The following is a 21,762-nucleotide window of genomic DNA, read 5'->3' on the forward strand; positions in this document are numbered from 1 at the left end:
AACAAAGGATGTGGGCTCACCTCCTTCAGGACTTTGATTCAACAGCCTGCAGGACAGGACAGCATGAGATGGAGATAGGAGAGTAAGTGTCAGACCCCACCATGGAGCCCTCACCCAGCCACTGTGGCCAGAGGAAAAACTGGCCCAACTGAGTCCTCTTGACCCTCTGGCACAGCCCATGCTGGCTCCAGTCAGTGTGATCAGGCACACTGCTTAGCTGCTCGCAGATACCAGGCCAGTGTTCACTTACACCCTTCCCAGTGTGATGGGAAGGAATGTGAAGGAGCCCCCATCCACCCTGCAAGCCCAACACAGTCCCAGCTTACTTTAGGGACTCACCGATTTCAGTGTGCTCACACAGGTTACTGTGAACAAAAGCCGAGTGATAATACAAGGAAGGGACAGGGCAGGCCCAGGTCTTTGCCCATCCCTGGGAGGCCCTGACCCCAGTGAAGCCTACTCACAGTCGTGCTTGAGAATGTGTATATCTGTTGCCGAAAATCCATACTCCAAGGCTTTCTTCTGGAACTTGCTCAGGGCTTCCTCATTGTGGTCCAGGCTCCGGCCTGCAGGTGGTCATGTGTCTGGGTTTCTATAATTATAGACATCCTCCCTCCCTGATGTAGCCCTGGGATTATCTCCTATCCCCACCCCAGACAACGAGATGAGGCATAAAAGGGGTGACACCCCACCCCCAGATGAGTCTAGGCTGGGCTTACTGTACAGTTTCATGGCCCGGTAGACTGCATCAGCCACTGGAAAAGTGATATCCATGATGGCATAAGTCTTGTAATCAGTGGCCACAACAACAACTTCTTTGGTTCCTGGGAATGGAGCAAAATTGTAGACACCCTTCTCACCTGCTTGGCCAGGGCTCTCAGTTTCCAGCTGTGCTTCTGCCTGGCACATAGGCACACACAGACATGTGGCCACAACACACTGACAAAGTCTAAAATGGGTCTTGAGAGTCTGAGGGACTCTCTAAAGAGCAGGGCTGGAATCCCCACAGACCCAGATAAAGGAATGCTGAATCACACTTGGGGTTTCAAAGAGAAGGCTGCCAAAGCCATGGCAGAGACAGGATAACACAGTGGCTGCAGGGCCGCCCACCCAGTCTCCTGACATCTGGGCATGGTCTTCTTGCACTGAGAGCTTCAGTCAGGATACGCCAAAAAACACCCCCAGTGGGGCAGGGTCCTCCCCATCCAGAGCAGTGGTAGGTTCACTGAGAGTGAACCAAAGACCCCACGTAGGGCACCACACCCACCAAACCTGGGACAGCATCCTTGCCTGCTACTCTGGTGACCTTGAACTTCCCCGGCTGGTCTGCCTGAGCAGCCCCGACTTTCTCCAGCACACAGCGGTCCTCACTACAAAGACAAGTAAGGCAGGCCAGCCTGTAATCTCAGCACTGGGAGCTGACGGGCACTGGGCCAAAAGGACTACAGTTTGAAGCCAAGTTGGGCTACATACATAAGTCATAGCAGCTACACAAAGTGGGGAGAAGTGTGTCCCTCGGTAGCAGAGAGTAGGCCTCTGAAGTCTGTTTGTTCCTGTACCTCAGACTGTGTTCTTCAGATGCAAGTGTAACACTGTTCCTCAGAGACTATCCCTAAGATATGTGTATAGCCCTGGGCAGCCTGGGCTATACAATCAGACAGGTGTGGTGGGGAGGCAGTCGGGAAGATTAAAGGAAGAAAGAAAGGAGACTTCCAGCTGTCTCCCTACCAGGCCTTACACTATATTCGACCCAGGACTCCAGAAACCAGCCAGATGCAGGTGTCCTAATGTCTGCTGAGCCTATGACCCCAGAGAACAGGACCCCTACCCAGTGGCTACCCAGTGACATGGAGGCTGGAGTAACAAGAGGAGCTGGCTGTGGAAACGTATCCCCAATGAGGAACCACTTACCTGTGCTCACACACTCACAGAGGATCAAGAGACACACCCTGAGCATCAGGAATGTATAACATCTGAGCAATACAGTTTCACACTTGTGTCTAAGGTACAGGAATACACACACCTAAGCCACTCTCTGCCACGGAGGGACATGGTCTGAGAAAGACATCCAGGGATGTGAAAACATGCATTTGAGGGACAAACTACCTGAAGTAAAGGGACACACACTTGGGAGAGAGCCATTGAGGGACACACTTAGTGGTACAGGGACATACATATTGAGGGCACACTGAGGAGCAAACACATGTGTGAGGTACACAGTCCTTGGAGGACAGTGATACACACATCTGAAGAAAATATTTGGATGAAGAGACATTCGAATGTCTAAGAGTTTTCTAAGAATCAGTGACACACTCTGACAGACACATTTGTCTTGTGGGACACACATTAAGGTGAAAGGACCCACAGCTGAGGTTACGTTCTGCAAAGTGCGGGTACATATATATGAGGACACACTGCACACATGGCTGACGGAGACAGACTCTGAGGAGCAGAGGCACAACACTGAGAATCTGTGATGAAATGACACACTTTAAAGGGACACTGAGAACAGCGACATGCACATGTCTTTGTGGAAGTGATCTGGTTTGCGTGTGCAGCTGGAAGGTCTCCACTGGTCAGTGGATAAACACACAGACTTTGACACTGCTGGATTGAGTGCCGAGATGAAGAGATGACTCAGATCAGCCTTGCCTCACTTCTCAGGCCTTGACATTGGTCAGTCAGACGTTGTTGTGTCTCATAACCCTAGAGCTAGGAAATTGGACCTGAAAGCTGTCTGGTTAGTTACTTGCTTTGCTCGGAGTCCAGGGTGGTAGTCTGGAGGTCACGATCACCGTCGTAGGTCACATCCCTAAACTGTCTTGGTAGACCATGGGACACCTAGGATGCCAAAGACATCTGGTCTCTTCTGAAACAGTTGCCTCCTCATCTCCTCTACAGCTGAGGCTAAGGCATAGACCGAGGTAGACATACCTTTGTGGCCACAGACAAGGCCTTAACTCACTTGTAATAGGTGGTGGTCAGGGCCAGAAGGTTCTCCTCCAGATGAACCATCATGGCTCCCATCTTCTCTTCCTTGTGCGCTGAGGCATGTGTACCCATCTTGGAGGCAAAGGCAATCTCGTACCAGAATCCTGAAAACTGGGGGAGAGGGATAGAAAAAGGACTGCCCCGGTGCACCATCAGCCAGGATCTGGGACCCTGAGAGCCACTCTGTGTCCCTCCCTTCTAAGGGATACGACAGTCTGGAAAGCTCTAGGAGTAAAGGGTACCCCTTATGTAGAGTCTTGAAGGCTGGTTCTGGGCAGGGCGGGATCCCCACGGGAAAGCACTGAATCTGGCTCATTGTGACTGTGACTACCTTGCTTAAGTCGAAGTTCGTCAGCACTTCATCCTGGGTGCCAGCTGCCAGCCCCACACATAGTCCCAGCAGGGTGAAGAGCATGATGCTGTCCATATGCCTAGCAGTTGACCACCTGGGTTCAGCTCCCCAACCACAGGAAGCCAGACTTTGGCTCAGAGTCCCTGAACTTTATATCCTTCCCTGTGGGTGCTTGGAACAGGCATGGAAGGTTCTCATTAGGTGGGTTGGAAGCACACTGTAAACTGTGCAGGTTTCTCACCCACTTGTGGGATAGCAGAGCCTCAGGGGACCATCTCCAGGGGGCACAGATCTTGCCTCTGGGTGTCCACTCATGTATGCATCTACCCACTCAACAACCGAGCTGACGCTTTCCAGATGTGTGTGGGTGACAGAGCAGGCTCCGCCAAGGCCCCTTGGCAAGCAGAAGACCTGATAGGGGCGCAATGCCACCAGCTGTGACCCAGGCATCAGAGGCCTGAAGGTGGCGGGGGCAGGACTGAGGACACTGGAGCCATGCATGGTTGAATCTGTGCAGCCTTATGTTCAGCGGGCTGAGAATCTTAAGGAGTGGGCTAGAACATTGTGGTCCCTCCAGCTCTATGACCGTCCTACTGAGTCCTTTGAAGAAGCCACTGCAGTCAGCCGAGGGCAGGTGAGCAGCCAAAATCTGAGGCCAGCACTGCTGCCCTGGCATTTGGCTTTATGGGTAAAGACCACAATCGTCAGCTTCTACGTGACAAGCTGGGCATAAAGGGCCAGGCCACCTGTGTAGGCCTCACAACAAAGAGACAGCCCCATGTGACATAACCCCCTAGGGATAGCCCAGGCCCTGACCCTGCATAGCACAGACAAATTATAAGGAGTGGGAGAGAGAAGACAGGGAAGAGACAGGGAGAAGAGTCAAGGAATATAAAAATGATGCAGGGCTCAGAGCCCTGCAGGAAGAGACAGCTTCCTGCACACAGAGGCAAGGGACAGTTGGGTCTCCTGGTAGCCTAGCTAGTAGACTCTTTCTTCCTGACAAAAGTGGCAAGCCAGTGTTACCACCATACCTCTTGAAAATCAGTCACCGGCTATTCTGAGAAAGCCCAGATAAAGTTAGGCAACCACTGGGGCTGTGCCCAGGCCCCTTTTCATCTCATCCAGCCCCAGATTAGCATCCAGGCTTCCCATCCTCCCTGACCTCTCCAAGCTCAAAAGAATGCTGTGCCTGTTCAGAACTGATGAGCTGTCCTGATGCTAATATTCCTGTGCTAGAATTTGTAAGTGATCACTGACATTCAACGAAGTAAGCTCAAGGAACCTCCAGCAGCAGGAATTTTGGGTGGTGCTGTATGCCCACCCCTATGGATCTCCATCCTAAGAAAATCTCTGTGATGAAAAGAATGTTCAGGTGAAATAGAAAGTATTTTTCCTGTCTTTAGGATCCTGCTGACTGCATGCTGCCACACCCATCCTCCAAGACACAGAGTGGCCACTGCAACACCTTTGCCACCTTCAGAATGTAGCCGCAGATACCAGGGACTGGCTTTGGGGAAAAGGCCCTGGTATGGATTCTTTTCAGTCCTTTGAATATCACCTTCACACATCTGTTCAGTCGGGACAAGATATCTCAGGGGGATGTGTCAAAAGAGAAAGGTGCAAACCGGGTGTGGTGGCCCACACCTTTAATCCCAGCACTCAGAGAGCAGAGGCAGGAGAAGCCTGTGAGTTCAAGGCCAGCCTGGTCTACAGAGAGTCCAGGACAGCCAAGGCTACCTTTCTGGGGTGGAGTGGGGGTGGTGGTTACAGAAATAGGCAGCCAACAAAGTGGGCAGTGGGAGGGTTAGGAGCTCCATCACAGCCAGAGCCATGCATTTCTGTACATCTTTACTGGAGGCTGTGCCTGCTGCATGGTCCTGACCATGAGGCAGACTTCTTTAAAAGTGTCTCTCCACTACTCCTCTGTGCAACTGACCACAAAGCTCCAGACCTGCTCTTATTTTTGCTTGTAGATTCCTGGGGTGCCACCAGCATTCATGAGCAGGATGGACACTGTTGCAGCATGAGAAGGTGGCTGTGGGACCCACTTCCCGGGGCAGCATGAGTGGAGCAGGATCTTGTCACGTGAGAGTCCAGGACTGGCTGCCCTGTGTGCAAGGCACACTCACAGCACTCACGGAAAATGCAGACACGTTTTCTCCGCCTGGGCCACATTCCTGCCACCCCTTTCCCTGCCCCCAGGAAAGATTCTGGGCAGCATTTGGCAGCAGGGTTTATTTGGAGCAAGTGCAGGAGGTCCTTCAGGCAGGAGCAGGAGAGGCCAGGTAGGTGGGGCTGCAGTCGCAGGCCTGGGCAGAAGCTACTCAGACCAGTCCCTGTAGGCAGAACAGCAGAGCTCAGTGTCACATGTGGTCTTCAGGGACCCTGCAGCACTGGTCAAGCATCACAAGCTAGATACCTGGTGCCTTCCCCAAATGCCTGGCTTTGGCAAAGCACTGGTTCCCTGAGCGAAATGGGTCTCTATCTACAAAATGGGTCTGGAGCCTGGGCTGTGACAGTGAGGTTATATAGTCTATGGGTTAGCATAGTGCTAGACACAGGAAACCCCAAGATATTCAAGAGCTGAGCTCCCCATCCCACCAGCAGGACATGAAGAGGCAGAGCTGGCTCAGAACCCTGCACAGCTTTGCTAGACAGACAGTACAAACAAGGGACCTCTCTTCCCCAACCTAGTGCTGTCCCACACCCAAGGGCCCAGCATGGCAGCTTGGGGTCACATAGCAGACTGCTCTTTCCAAACTACACAGCAGATGCATCTGAAGCTGCCAAGCAGGGCTGTTGGTTGTCCTGATTAGCAGAAGGATGGATGACCCCCCTCCAGGATCAGGATCTAGTAGTACCAGCAGGAACTTCATGAGAGTTGGGCTACAATGTAGACCAAGGGCAGTGGACTCACCTCCTTCAACAGCTCAGCACACCTCCCTGCAGGAGGGGACAGCATTGGTACAGTCAGGAGGGCATTAGACCCCATCAGAGGGGCCTGGTCCAGCGTCCTCCCCAAGGTGCCGTGCTCACCGTGTCGGGCCAGCATGTAAAGGCCCTGTCCTGCTGTCATTTCCCGGAACCTCCAGAAGCCTGGCTCATCTTCCTTCTCAAGGCTCCGAGCTGTGGGGGCACAGCAGAGTTGGGCTGGCAGCCCGAAGGGAGGCAGCCACAGGGCAGAAACCCATCCCAGGCTGAACTTACTGAAGTACTTGAGGACATGGAAGTTTCTACCCTGCCAGAGCAGGGACAGCTTTAGGATGGTGTAGCGCTCATAGTCTGTGTCCAGCACGTAGATCTCCCTGTGGCCTTCGGGAGTTAGGGAGAGTTAGGGAGCCTTGCTCAGACCTGAACACTTGAGGGGGCTGACCTTGAAGGCTGAATCTGCAGAACCTAACGCCTTTCTGTTTCTGCCTAGTACTGGGACCTGCCTGTGACATCTGGGAAGACAACTTCCAAAGGTCAACTTGGTACACTAGTAGAGATGAGGAGCCTGGGGTCCAGGGCCTGAGAATCCCAGGAAGGGCACAGACAGCCTCGAGGCCAGAGGGAGATATCCAGGCTCAGCAACTTTAGCAATAAGGCAGCAGCACTTACCAGGAAAAGCAAACTCCCCTACAGTGTCTCTTTTTGACCCCACTGATGTCTCTGTCGTACAGCTTCCTGAGCTGAAAAGCAGCACACTGTTAAGAGCCTGCCAGCCTGCATTCCACCTTCTGCCACATTCTTGAGTAGTGCATACCTTCATCAAGGATGCAGTCAAACTGGGGAGCACGCTGGAATCTGGGGCCATGGGGAAGGGGCCGTGCGTGGGGCAGGGCTGCTCCAGCTTCTCACCTTCAAAGGGCCAGCCAGCTACTACCACCCACACTTTCTTATAAAGCAACAGGGCTTTGTTTGTTTTTGTTTTCTGAGGCAAGGTTTCTCTGTGTAGCCTTGACTGTCCTGGACTCAGTTTGTAGACCAGACTGGTCTCAAACTCAGAGATCCATCTGCCTCTGCCTCCCTGAGTGCTGAGAATACAGGCAAGCACCTCTGTGCCTGGCTGCAATAGGGCTTTAGCTAAAGCCCTTACTTATATTTTGGCAGAAAGGTAGATCTAGGAGCCTGAGACCTTGCTTTCTCTGGGGTTTGAGGGCCAAAACAGGTGGACATGGAGAAGGCTAGTCCACACACTGATGATCTCACCAATGGCAGAGGTATAGTGTGTTCAACTACACATAGGGCTCTCCCTGCCCATCAGGCCACATTCCCAGTGACCCAGGCCTCTCACCTGTTGTATACAGCCTTCACAGTGAGGTTCCTCCCACGGAAGGTGAGGAACAAACCCTCTACTCTCCTTTGAGCCTTCAGCACCAGGTTTTGGTCAGAAGCCACAGCCACTTCCTTCCAGAATCCTGCGATCTAGAGAACAGAACTAGAGGTATCCCTGGCTGTGTGTGGCCAAGCCAAACTGTGTCTCCAGCTGCTGCTTCTGATGGGCACTCCAGGGACACTCAGGCAGAAGAGGGTGAGCTCCGAGAGGCAACCCATAGTGAGGAGTCTGGGAAGCCATTGTCGACAGCTGAGTTTTCCTTCCCAGGCGGCCTTTCAGGACACTTTCAGAAATATTCCTTCCAGAAGATGCTGGCACAAGGCTTACCTCTGGTCTGCCAGGAGACCTTTCCAGCTGGTGTGTGTGGAGCAAGCATCGAAGCCTACAGCCTGCACACTGAATGAAGCATGGTTCTACCAACCTCAACCTCCCTGGGGTCATGCTCTCCTATAGCACCGCTATTGCCAGATCATAAGACATCACCTGAAACTTGTAGAAACTGGTTATTGTTACAAAAGGAAAGAATTTGTGTCTGCAAAGCCTGAGCCCTCTGCTTACAATGTGAGCCTGGCAGCCTCAGAAAGGATGTGGGGGGATTGAAGGAGAAATCCTCTTCTGGTTCCACAGTACACACCGGCAGGCTTATAGTAACCCTATGAACCAGGAAGCAAAAAGGAACCTCAAATCTGCAAATCGCCAAGGACCCAGAGGTGACCGGCCTGAGGACAGTAGTACCTGTCCACACAGGGGGCACATGAGAGAATTCAGGGAGGGAGAGGTCCATTGAGCTTAGGACTTTGTGCTTCCTGCCCGCTTGGGGATGGAGTCTCAAGAGTGGGTTCTACCCCTGCTAGCTCTGCTGTAACGGACTAGGAGTTGGATGGAAGGGAAGAGAGACTTACAATGGCTGTACACTGTTCCCTCCCTGCCCCACTTCCCATTAAGCTCCAGTAGTGCCTGCAAGGGAAGAAGAAAGAGACACCTTCTCTGGTACTAGTTCCACTGCTGTAGACTCTGCTTGTAGCAGGATCAGCAGGAAGAGTCCGCAGACGATGCCCAGCAGCCTGGCTTCCATCTCGGGGCCTGGCATGTAGCTTCTGCTTAATGGGGGGCTTGGGCTTATATGTGGAGAGTGTGCAAGCATTGTGCAACCACCCAGGGAATGCCATTGGGCACAGCTGGCTGCCAGCTGCTCAGAGATTCAAGTTCTGCTCAAATGCTATCAACCCACATCCAGAGAGGGGTTGGACCAAGCTGAGACAGTAGTTAAGCTGCCCTCATTCCAGTGTGTGGACATTGATGGACCATGAAGGGAGACTGCGCCAACCAACACCAGCTCCACCCTCTGGGCAGCACCTGGGCAAGCCACTTTTTATCTCAGTTTCTCCATTTGTAACAATAAATTTAAAAGCACTAACAAAGTATTGAACCGGTGTGGAGGCCTGGGTCACCTCCCGAAGAAGCTCACTCCTTGCAAAATCCTGCACTCACAGGGCCACCCTCCACTCTGTCTATGACCTCTTCCGAGAAGTCCTGGATAGGGACACAACTTCACAACTTGAGCATGAATGTGTGTGTTATGTATGTTTGCATGTGGTATTTGTGTGTGTTATGTATGTATGTTTGCATGTGATAATTTTGTGTGTGGTATGAATGTTTATATGTGATATTTGTGTGTGTTATGTATGTATGTATCTTTATATTTGTATGTGTGGTTTCTATGTGATATTTCTGTATATGTGTGGTATGTATGTTTATATGTGGTATTAGTGGGGGTGCTATATGATATTTGCATGTGTGTGGTATGTATGTTTGTATATGGTATTTGTGTGTGTGTTGTATGTGTGTATTTTTGCATGTGGTAAATTTGTGTGTGGTATGTATGCTTATATGTTGTATTTGTGTGTGATATTTATGTATGTGGTATTTGTGTGTTTTATGCATGTATGTATGTTTATATGTGGTATTTGTGCTTGTGGTTTCTATGTGGTATTTGTGTATGTGTGTGGCATGTATTTGTGTGTGTATGGTTTGTATGTGATATTTGTGTGTGGTATGTATATTTATATGTGGTATTTGTGTTTGTGTACGGTTTGTATGGAAGCCAGATGTCAACCTCAGGTATTGCTCCTTAGGTGCAATTCACTTTGTGTTTTGGTTTGCTTAGTTATTTTGTTCATTGGTTGGTCGCTGGCTGGTTGGTTACTTATTTTGGGGTCAGAGTCTCTTACTAACCTGGAGTTTGCTGAGTAGCCTGGGCTGCCTCGACAGTGAGACCCAGAGATCCTCTATCCATGACTCCTTAGCGCTGCACCATGTGACTTCAGACACACAGCACCATGCCTGGCTTTTCACATGGGCTCCGAGGAAAGCACTTTACCAATGGAGCATCTTTCCAGGGACACAGGTTTTAAATATATGAAACACCATCAGGCCACGGAGGGTGGTTTTAAGGCAGGCAACTTTTATTTTTAAAATCAACTTTATTTGTGATTGATACTAAAACAAAACCTCTCAGTCTCTGGGGGAAAAGCTTTAAAAAATTAAATTTTCCTCACAATAAGACCATAGGAACAACTGGGACCACAAAGCACCCTGGATGCAAAGCCCTCCCCTGACTGGCACTTCCAGAAGGAATTGGTGGCCTTGGAGCCCAACTCTCTAGCTCCCAGCTTGTACAGCAGAGGTGCAAGTGCCAGAAGGAACCATCCAAAGACCTTGGAGCATCAGGAGGGAAGCTGAGGACCCACTGGTGCCAGCGACAGGCTGACAGCTAGGGACCCTGGAGGATACAGAGATGGTTTGGCTAGCAAGAGTAAGAGTGGAGTGGGTGGCATCCGGTTCTCTGGGTGACCAAGACAGGATGAGGGCAGCAGTTGTGAGGGTTGATTGCTTCTGATTCTTTTTGTCTGAGGACCACAGACACTGATAAGCAATGGACCAGAACTCCAGCCCCTTCCTGATCCCCACGCCAGGCCCTTTGAAGTATGAGAACTAGATCCATGAGATGAATAGGGGTTCTGTGACATGAAGACACCAGCAATGATAATCCCTGGGAGGGAGTCCTGTATCCCACATCTCATTCAAGAGCAGTGCAAAGCCTATACCATGCTGCCCCTGGATTTGCTTGTTATGTGACCTTGAATAACCCGCCCACCGTCTAGGCCTCACTGTCTCAATCTGAGAAACAAGAATGGACAGAGTGTGTGTCCAGGAGGTCGGTCATGGAAAGCCTATGACAGCTAGCCACGCAAGGTCTAGGAGCATACTGGCCCCAGCCCTAACCCATGTCTCAGGCTCCCAGAGGTCCAAACCATTTGCCCAAGATCATAGCAATGATGAGAAACAAAACTCAGACAAGCTCACCTCTATGACCCTCCTGCTGTTCCAGCAACAGCTCCTACATCCAACCAGTGAGGCCCAAAGGAGCCTGGAGGCTACAACCCATCTTCACAAGGCACCTCAGCTTCACAAAGACACTGTGAAACCACAGATGCCCCATATGCTATGCTCAATTCTTTTTCTGTGGATGTGGCAACCTTCAACAAATTTAAATGAAACCTCCTGCCCCTTTCCCAGGAGAACCCTAAGTGCCCAGAGTCCACTTCTGGCTCCCAAAGGTTGCGATCAAGACACGGTCCACTGTGCCCAGCCCAAGGGCATCTCCAAGGAGCCAAGGAGCCATGCAGGTGCAGAATCTGTTTATTGGGTAGAAGGAGAAGGGCAAGAGTAGGAAAATGGTGGGGAAGAAAGTAGGGCCCAAGAGGGCCTCTCTCAGCAACTAAGGTCACAGTGAGATTGATGCTGTTGAGGTTGGCTGCTCCAAGTTCATCCTACACAAAAAGAGCACAGTCACTCCATCATCACTCGCTACTCCCCACAGGTTAAGCACTGCTCTGAAAGCCATCAACCTACAAAGACAAGGAAAGATAATTCTGTCACCAAAACTTCTGCAAACCAACAAAAACTTCCCCCACACTGCTGCAGCTGCTGCCCTGGCCCCAGACTAGAGATGCCGCTCCAAGGCACCTTCCCAGAAGTTGTAGAGATCCACCACACTTCTTATAGGACCACTAACCCCTAGGCGCTGCCAGGCCCTCGGCAGAGGGACCACAGGGGCAGGAAAATGATAGTGATTTGGCATTGATTCTACCCTCTTTTATTTTTGAAACCACCTCATGATAGGGGCATAAGTAAGCTCAGTGGGCTGTTTAGATCCATGGAAAGTCAAAACTGCATGTATGGCCCCAGCTGCTGGTAAGCAGGCAGGAGAGAAGAATACGGTGATGATGATTGGTAAAGTACTGTAATACAGAGAATTAGGAGGGTAGGAAAAGTAACAAGAGGAGGCTACAGATTTGGAGGAACAACACAAATGTCTCCCGCCATACCAGGACAAGCCATAAGGGTTTCATCACCCACTCCCTAGGAGCAGATGACTTTCATATGTTCACATGTCATCTACTACTTGTGGTTTTTATGAGTGCAAAATTGTTAGCAATGAGCTTGGGTAGGAACTGGGCAGCTTTCTGCTATAGTTTGTTTGGGTATGAACCTCCCTGCATCAAAAGACCAAGGACTTCTAGCCCAACCCTGTAGTGGGGCAGTAAATGAGATGTTGGTAGTCCTGTCCTCATGGGGTTTTTAGAAACAGGATGCTACAATTAAAGAATAAGGTACAAAAACTAAGGAGGAAGCCCAAAGGCTAGGAAGACATGGGGTACCCTGGATTGAACAGTATCCCCCATCCAGAACCTCTGAATGAGACCTTAGTGGAAGACAAGGTTTCTACAGACAGAAACCTTGGTTAGGGATCTCAGATGAGAGCATCCTAAGGTTAGGGTGGCCCTAATGCAAAGGTGGGCATCCTTATGCATGGAAGAATTCAGACACAGACAGGCAGGGGAAAGAGGCAAAGACTAGGGTGATGCAGCCAAGACTAAGACTGCCCAGGACAGGGACCTTCCAGAAGCTGGGGGCCCAGGCAAGAACCCTCCCCTAGACCCCCCCCACCTGAGTTCTTGACTTCAGCCTCCTAGACTAAGAGAATTCTGTCTCTTTGTCCTGGCTTATTGTAGTGGCCCCAAGAAACCAGGATAGCTTCTTCTATAAGATATGTCCAGGCTAAGCTGCAAGTGTGAAGCTTGGCTGGGAGAAAGTCATCACATTTCAGGGATAATATCAAGGCACCAAGGGTGTTGCCACCTGAGCTCAGCAGAGAACTCACCCTGCATCCAGCCTGGAAAGTGTTGGCATTGGCTGCTCTGGATGCCTGAGTAGCGGCTTGCCCAGGGGAGCACACATTTGTGGGAAGAAGAATCACTGTGATTTACCTCCTTTCCCTCAGCCACAGCCCCTGGGTGCTTGGGTCCTGCTCAACTCCACAGTCTGAGGTGGCTAGACAACCATCCCCATCAGGAGCCAAAGATGGAGACTGTGGCTGCCTAGACCCTCCGGAACTGAAGACTCAGGCATGTGTTCTGGTGGGTCAGCTCAACCTAGATACCTGATTTTGGCAACATGACCATCATGTTATCCAGGCCCCCCATTGTTGGGTAGAAGTCTTGAAAGACCTTCAAGGCCTGGGGACTCGGGACGTGGGACCTGCCTGCAGCAGAGAAAAGGTTATGTGCACCATTCACAGTGGCTGTGGTGGAGGCAAGAGTCTCCTAGCCTCATGCCACTTCCTGGAGTCCTGATAGCAAGGGAGCTGGTTGTGTACTGTACTACTCAGTTCGCACAGGTCCTAAGTGAGGCTGGAGTTGGACTTCCACCCTAAGTTCTATCTCCTCAAACATCTTCTCCGGTGGCTTTTCTCCCAGCCCCCAGCTCTCATCTCTCCATTTTGTGAAGTGGGGAAAAGTAAAACTAGAATCAGCCTGAGTCATGTGGTTCAGACATGAAGGCTTACCAAGGAAGGAAGGGTTCTCCCTCTAAAGAGGAGCATGTGTTGTGTCTGTGTTGTTGGTCCTCAGATCGGTCACCCTTTCAGGAAACTTTCCCAGGTCAAAGGGGAGTTTCCCTTCCATTCTCTACTGCCCATCTCCACCTACCACCCACCACCCCTGTCCTAGCCAGACTGCCCCAGATTAATGAGATGGGGCAAGGAAAAGGGTGGAGCAAATCCTTAGGGGTGAGATGTGGGACAATACCAAGCACGACCTCAAAAGGGGGCAAAGGAGTGAGGGCTAGAAGGCAGGGCATTCTGGGAGAAGCAGTGGGCTGAAGTGAGGGAGACACCAGAGAAGTGAGGTGGGGCCAGGAAGAGGGCAAGCCCAGGTCTCTCACTGTAGAGCTCCACTGTGGTGCTAAACACTCCTTCCAGCTCCTTGTAGATGTACACCTCTGTGAAAGAGCTACAGTCATCATCAGAGATGTGGGCATCTGGGCGGTCCAGGGCTGCAGAGGTAGCAGCACAGGTGGCTAAGGCATGGCAGGAGTTGGATCTGCCCCTGATGTACCACACAAGTGAAACCCTGGAAATGGTGGGTGTAGAAGTAGGGCTCTCCACAGAGATCCCTTATGTAAGCCCATCAGATGTTCCAGAAGACATCCTGATCCTCAGCAAGACATAGCTGGAACTCAGAAGTGCCCCTGAGACCGTACTCTCATGTACTCAGCAGCAGTGTAGTTACAGCCATCTACCCTGGAGGGACATGGTCATCACTTTCTGCTAGAGCACTTGGCCCCTCCCCAGCCAGCCAGCTCCCAGGCTACTCACCTTGGGAACTTCCTGTAGATACTGAGACCATCCTCCACAGGCACTGACAGCTCAGGTGGACATCAGCACAAAGTCCTTGTTGTCCAGGAAGGCTTTGCAGTCAGACACCATGGCAACGACATGCCTGAGACCTGAGAATTGCAAGGTGTCTCTGTGATTACAGGCCAGTAATAAGCACATGGAATTCCTTGCCCAGAAACCCCAAGGACAAACCAAAGACCAGAGAAGCTGGAGCCTGTGTGAGGTCACACAGTGAACGTCACTAACAGGGTTATTCCCCTGATCACTTTGAGCCTCTGTTTCTCACTGTGGGGTGGCCCAGGGATGGCTTGTACCCAGGTATAAAGCATTCCCTGACTAGCCTCAGTTGAAGCTTGGCCTCTCCCAGCCTGGGCACAGCAGGGGGCCTAGTACATTTTGGTCATCAAATTCAGGTGACAGGGAGACCTCAGCTTGAGCCTCAGACACCCAGAACAGCACCAGTACCCAGCTCACAGGACTGGCGGCATCCCTACATGTTCTCTAGCCCAGCACCCAAGTCCCCCAGCCACAGTGGCAGTGGCTTTATAGGCCAGCACAACTCTGGGTTTGGGTTTGAGGAATGAGCAGAAGACACCTTGGAAACCCAGGCCCTTGTGTCCATTGTGTGTCCCCTCTGCTCCCAGGGGTCACTTCCTAGAGGGCTCCAGGCAGACAGGCTCTCATCTGACACACTTGCAGAGGATTTGTTCTCAGACCTGCTGGGCATGTCACCAGTCACAATGCCATATAACTGGTCAGAGATGGCCCAGGCTCTCTCACGTCAGGACTCTGTCCATACTCTAGCCTGTCTAGATAGAGGGTGCTGATGGGAAACAGGCGGGCTTGGGGTAGCCCTGGCAGGACTCCCGTACTAGGATGTTGGGTAACATCTGGTCCTCCTCGCCTCCTCATACCCAACTTCTGGAATTGATTCTAGGCCTCATTCTGGAGCACAGCCTGTGCCAGTATAGCTGTGAAACAATCCTGAGCACCCTCCCTTCAGATACCTCCAGCTGGGCCTCCTACACGCAGGCCTAGGGCAGGAGGGGCTGGCAGCACTTAGAGTGGACTGTGGTATTGATGGCTACCTTATCACTAGTTTCAGAAGTGTGTGTGTGTGTGTGTGTGTGTGTGTGTGTGTGTGTGTGTGTGTAAATGGACGTCAGGGAGGCACCAGGGCTTGTGAAGGCTGGAACTAGGGAAGGGCTCTCCAAGGGACCTTTGTCTCCAGAGTACCAGTGGACTCTGGCCCGCAAGCACACATGCAGAACCCTTTAATCAGGATCCAGGGCCCACTAGAGAGGCCAGATCCTTAAGTCATCCAGAGCAGAATAGACAAGGCTCTGGATCAGAAAAAGATCCTCAGTGTGCCTCAGAGAGGGACGGACAAGGCCAAGGGCTTGACACTTCTGAAACATTTTATGAGGTGCTATCTCAGCAACATCACAGGAAAAAAAAGCAGAGGAAGCCTTTCAGGAAGGACAACAAAGGACTGAAGTCAGAAATTATGATGAACTCTCAAGATTCAATAATAAAAAGCAAGCTGAAAGAAAGTCACCCCCCTCCCAAAAAAAAGCTAAAAGATTTGAGGCGGAGATGTCTCAGCCAGGAAAAGTGCTTGCAACATAACATGAGGACCTGATTGTGAGTCCTCAGGACCCATATAAAAAACTGGACACAGCAGTGCAGGTCTATAATCCTAGTACAGAGAGGCAGAAGCAGGTGGGTCCCTGGAATTCTCTGGTCAGCCAGCCAAGGCAGATTAGTGAGTTCCAGGTTCAACAAGAGACCCTATCTCAAAAAGTAAGGTGGGGCCCAATGTTGACCTCTCTACATGCACTCATACAAATGCATGTACACACATGAACATGTACACACATATAATGTATACACAATACATACACATGCATACATGCCGAAGATTTGAAAAGACCTTTCACGGAAGAAGACATCCAGATGGAAAATGATCACATGACAAGATGCTCATTGTCAATCATCAGAGATGTGGAAGTGAACACCAGTTTGAGATTCAGATGCATACACATCAGAATGATTAAAATTGTTTGAAACATCGTCAGTGTCCAGTGCTGGTAAATATGAGGAACAACGGGACACCTCCCACATTGCGGAGGAAAGCATGACAGAAAACATGTAGTGAGAATTCCCTAAGTGAGGGCTAAAAGCAGCACTCCCAGCTGGCTTATCAAAAAGGAACAAGAACTTGCTTTCCAACAGGCCTGTGCACATAACAATCACTAAAAACTAGAACTACTGGGTGCTCCCTGCAGTGACCACACTGTGTTCATCCCTGCAGAGGAAGCTGCTCAGGAATAAACGCAGAGAGCCCCTGCAACACGGCAACGTGGCCATATCTCCAATGGATTCTGCTGCTGAGCGAAAGGTGCCACTTTGAGAGGTCTGCAATTGCCTTTCTCCTTTTATACTGTGCTCTAGAATAGGCCATGCCACAGGGACAGGGCATGGCTTACTGACTTCAAGGGCTGTAGAGCAATGTATATGAGGAAGCTCTTGGTGGCAGTGGAGCTGTGGTGAGCCTGAGAGCAACGGATCCGTGACTCCGTCTCTCTGGAATATGCACCCAAGTTGGCAAATCCTGTTGTCTGAAAATTATGTCTCAATGTTTGTAACACAAGTAAAATGATTTCCTTGTGTGCAGTTTCACCCTGGAGGTTTTCTGCTGGAGCCTGCTGGCAGAGTTGAATAGTTCCTGGGTGGGGAGTAAGGACTGAAATAATTAAAGCAAGTCACATGGGATCAGCTGAAGAGGGCTGCCAGCAAGACTGCAGTGCGAGTTTATTCCACAGTTTCTTTTTATAGACAAAGCAAAAACAGATCACATCAGTACAAGAAAGACGTTCATGGAACTGTGAAACTTCTTTCCTAAAACTGTAGCAGATACTGTCTAAGGTCACACAAACAAGTTTTAAGGAACTTGGCGAAACATCCTCTATCTATGGCTCAAGGTGAAGGCCAAGGTGAAAACAAGTTTTTCTCCGAATACTCAATAACAAAGCAGCTTGACAAGCAAGCAGCTCTCCAGTTTCCTACTGCTGCACCTTACAAAAGTAACTTAAGGCTCCACAGTTCAAGGGTACATACAGTCTGTTCATCATGGCAGAGAATTCATAAGCCATGGCTTCAAGAACTTAAAGTAGTTGACAACAACGCATCTGAAAATTGAATGACAAATTCACTCTAGATGCACTATGTATAATCTCTTTCTCTCTCTCTCTCTCTCTCTCTCTCTCTCTCTCTCTCCACACACACACACACACACACACACACACACACACACACACACACACTGCACAGACCCCAGTCCCTAATTCAGGATCTGACATGTGAAGAACATAAACCAATGATGGATGAATGGATGGATGGATGGATGGATGGATGGATGAATGGACAGAGACACTGTAGCCTGCATTGCTGAAGTCTAGGATCTCTATAGCACAGTAGCACTTGCAGCAGCTGGCGGGACACATGTGGCTGCAGCATCTTCCTTGTCCGTGGGAGCAGATGATGTTCCAGACCCCAGCCATCAGCCCTGCCAGGCAGACCCCTACACCCTCTCCTTAGTGCCCAGCATAGGTCATGAAGTATGGGCACACCTCCATTATATCCTATGTCCATATATTCTCATTGAAGAGTGGTACAAGCCAGTGCACACCCAGCTTTCTCCTCAGGAGGTCCTGCAGGCAGGACACAGGACCAGAGGGTAGAGACACTTGACCTGGAAGACCCTCAGCAGGTGTTTTCCCTAAAATGGCCCCTGCGTTGGCAGCAAAGGGCTGTACCTAGGTGCAGACAACAAATGATGGTGATTATGATCTGTGAGGGTGCACAAAGTCTTGCCCCCAGATCTACTGGGAAGGGGTCCACCCAGGAACGGGCAGTAACCTGCACTGTGAGAACTTCTGTTTCGCCAAGAAGTGTGAACTGAACCAATAGTGACACTGTGGTTGTAGTGGGTGGGGATCTTCAGTAGAAGAGGCCATCTGCCTCTATGCTGAAACTACCCAACCTCTGGGAGGAACCAGAGATACTTCTTCAGATTTTGTTGGCATGGGCATGCCTGTGGAGCCCCAGTGGTAGGGGAGCTGGGTACAAGAAATAGGCTGGATGGGGTACCACACACCATAGGCTCTGTGAACCATGCAGTATGGCACTCATGAAGTACAAACTGCAGGGTACTACTTGACACCAGGGCCAGACCAAAGGCTCTTGGTCCTCACAGGAGCCAGGGGAAAATACTTAGCCTAAAGAACAGTTGCCTTCTCCATCCACCAGTGACATCTGCTGGCCCGGACGAGAAAGGCAGTGCCTCTAGCTGGTTGCCCTCTCTCTTTCTGGGATCCCCCACTGGCTAACTCTACTGCTTCATATCACTGTTCACAGACAGAAAGAACTAAATATGATCTATGTGCCTTGGATCTCTGGGATGTGCCATAATTGTGGTTATTTGAGCCACAGTGGGAATTCTGTCACTCCTCCCCTAGAAGACGTCTCCTGGAGTGTCCTGTGCTTGCCCACAACAGGGGGAAGACCCCAAGGCCAGGTCATGAATGGTCTGGCCACCACTTATTGGTAGCTAGGAATCATATAAATAGGAAAGCACTGTAGTTCTTCTCCATAGGTGAAGACAACAAATTGATGTGTATCCAGGGTCTTGGCCAACTTGACTCACAGTCAGCTCTGTCCACTCACTGCGCTGCTGGACTGTAGCATCTAGGCCCAGGGCCAGAGCTGGGCTGGCTGAAGGATAGTGTTACCAACCGTGTCCTCCTAGTTCCTTGTTGAGGCCTTAGCACCCTGCCTGCATGTGGGGATGGTCTGAAGACAGTTGAGCATCATGAGGTGAGCATGAGGGTAGACCTCTCATGTTAGGCAGCAGACTGTGACGACAGGCAGACACTGGATCAGTTCCACTAAGAGAGGGCCATGTGAGGACACACAGGGGCGGTGGTTAACTGTAGAAGCTTGGCCCTGCCTCCTCTAGCACCACCAGGAACAAAGGCCTGCTGCTGGAGGTGCCTAACAACCAGATTCCATTGTGCTTTCCCAAGGAGGATTGCAAGGAATATCCAAAGCTAGCCTGGGATACATAGGAAGCTCAAGGCCAGCCTGAGCAACTTAGTGAATAAAATGAGGGTTGAAGATGTAGCTCAGTGGTACAACACTTGTATAGCTTGCACAAGGTCCTGGGCTCAATCCCATACTACTACAAAAACAAATTTTAAAAAGAATATGAAAGCCAGGAGGTGATGGAACATACCTTTAATCCCACCTCTCAGGAAGCAGAGGCAGAAAGTTTTCTGAGTTTGAGGCCAGCCTGGTCTACAGAGTTACAAGACAGCCAGGGTTACACAGAGCAACCCTGTCTCAGAAATGAATGAATGAATGAATGAATGAATGAATGAATGAATAAATAAATGAAAAATTTAAAAACCCTAAAGAATGAAATAAAATTTAACTTGCTAATATTATCAGTATAGAGCTCGGATGCGGCTCAGTCAGTGAAGAGCTTGCAAGCATGAGAACTTGAGTTTGATTCCCCAGGGCCCACATAACAGAAATCAAGCATGGGATCAGGGAGGTGGCTCAGAGGGCAAAATGTTTGCTGACCAAGTATGAGGACCTGAGTTCACATCCCCAGCACCCAAATAAGGAAGCCAAATACTATGGGAGAGTTCTATGTGCTTGTCCCCACCCCTATCCCCAGCCACTGTAGCCAAATCTTTCTTCCCCCTCTTTGTCGTACTAATTTTATTTTCTTTCTTGTGCTTTGCTTTGCTTGTGAAATGCTTCTGGAGAAAAATGTTGTAGGCAAAGCCTTGGGTTTGTTTGTTTTATTTGGGAATCTCACATCATGCACCCCATCAGATCACACTCAACCTTTCCAGTCCTCTTTTCATGTCCACCTCTCCTTCCCTGTGACCTCCCCTTCCCACGAAAAGGAAGAAAGAAGGAAAGAAAGAAGGAAACAAACAAACAAACAAATAAATAAATAAATAAATAAATAAAAAGTTCATTTTTTGTTGTCAGGCCTGGGGCAGCAGCATGAGCCATAGACAGCAACGTGACCTCTGGCAGCATCCTGGACCACAGTGGTCCTTTGAGGAAATTCAATCCAGAAAGTGGACCTTTGCCAAGGGGATCCGGTGGCCAGACAGAAGGTTGGGGAGGGGCTGGCGGTCAGTCGAGTCTTCGTCTGCTTACTCCAGGCTGCAGCACACCACCCTGATGACCCCACTGCGCAATGACCGCATGTTGACCTCTGCTCTCTCTCCTGTCACCACCATCAGGTTCCATTTTCTCCTCCTCCATAGTGCACAAACCACTTCGTTTTTTTTTTTTCCATCTTTCCCACATCTCCATCACATATTTGTTCATTGTAGTGTAACTTGCCACCCTTTGCCTTGAGGTGTCCCTGGGTTTGTAGCCCAGTCTTTAGGTTCACCAAGAGACCCTGTCTCAAAATACAAGGTAAGATAAATATTCTTGCATGCCAACAGATTTATATCCTAAGACCTTAATATGTTGAGAAAAATACGTAAGAACCTTTCTTCCCCACCCCAAAATAAGATCGTGAACAACTGAAGAAGACACGGCTGTCAGCCTCAGGATTGCATATTCACAAACTAGAAAAGAATGGATGCTTATAATCTCAGCCCTGGAGAAGCAGAAGTAGATCCCTGGACTCAGTGGCCAGTCAGCCTTGCCTACTTGGCAGACTCCAGAGCACTGAGAGGCCTTCTACCCCACCACCTACCTCTCTCTCTCACGCACACACAAGGTCAGTTCAGCAGACCCGATAACCCGATAACCAGAACCTCACACATAGCAAACCGGAAGCAGCTGTGCACGTGTGTGCAGTTTCGGCACCTTTGTGGGGAGCTGGGAGGTGGAGGTTCAGCCAGAAGCTCACAACAAGCCCACCTGCAGTATACAGCCCTGCAGAAACAAGTGGCAAAAGGCAAGAAATCACTCCCAAGAGTTGCCCTCGTGCTTTGATGTGTTTTCTAACGCATCCACATGGGTAGGTCTTGCTCTTTTAAAAGTAACTTCTTTTATAAAGTGATAGTGCTGGCTCTGGGACCACTGCCGACTCTGGGTCAGGCCACAGATGATGGCACAGGTGTAATGCAGGGGCAGGTGGTGAGCAGCAATTTCTACTGCTTTCTTTAGTAGTTGTAGAAGTAAGACACAGAGAGCCAAAGGCAATTTCTGGACATCCAACATCACACAGCAACGAAGGGACAACCAGAGGCCAAGACTGTAGCCATCAGGGCTCATGGCCTGGGCCAGCTTCTACAGACTTGGAAGTAGTCAGGC

The 21,762-nt window shown here is 50.2% G+C and overlaps 2 protein-coding genes and 1 pseudogene across 2 annotated transcripts; all 3 read right to left on the bottom strand.

The window, feature by feature from the left end:
* Positions 1-327: 327 nt before the first annotated feature.
* On the bottom strand, positions 328-3,421 carry LOC129671135 (epididymal-specific lipocalin-5-like). Its single transcript, XM_055599754.1, has 6 exons — positions 3,323-3,421; positions 2,966-3,102; positions 1,291-1,370; positions 720-824; positions 465-566; positions 328-365 (listed from the first exon to the last, which is right to left on the bottom strand). The coding sequence occupies exons 1-6, from the start codon at positions 3,416-3,418 to the stop codon at positions 328-330; spliced, it is 558 nt and encodes a 185-aa protein (XP_055455729.1). The 5' UTR covers positions 3,419-3,421.
* Positions 3,422-6,218: 2,797 nt separating this feature from the next.
* On the bottom strand, positions 6,219-8,739 carry Lcn8 (lipocalin 8). The gene is made up of 6 exons (XM_055599755.1): positions 8,647-8,739; positions 7,623-7,753; positions 6,947-7,017; positions 6,554-6,658; positions 6,383-6,472; positions 6,219-6,289 (listed from the first exon to the last, which is right to left on the bottom strand). Exons 1-6 carry the CDS (start codon positions 8,737-8,739, stop codon positions 6,219-6,221), a joined length of 561 nt encoding a protein of 186 aa, XP_055455730.1.
* Positions 8,740-11,570: 2,831 nt separating this feature from the next.
* LOC129671137 (lipocalin-15-like) lies at positions 11,571-20,754 on the bottom strand (annotated as a pseudogene).
* Positions 20,755-21,762: the final 1,008 nt, after the last annotated feature.

This window comes from Psammomys obesus, unplaced genomic scaffold, assembly GCF_907164565.1.
Source record: "Psammomys obesus unplaced genomic scaffold, mPsaObe1.curated_primary_1811, whole genome shotgun sequence".
In the NCBI taxonomy this organism is placed as follows: Eukaryota; Metazoa; Chordata; class Mammalia; order Rodentia; family Muridae; genus Psammomys; species Psammomys obesus.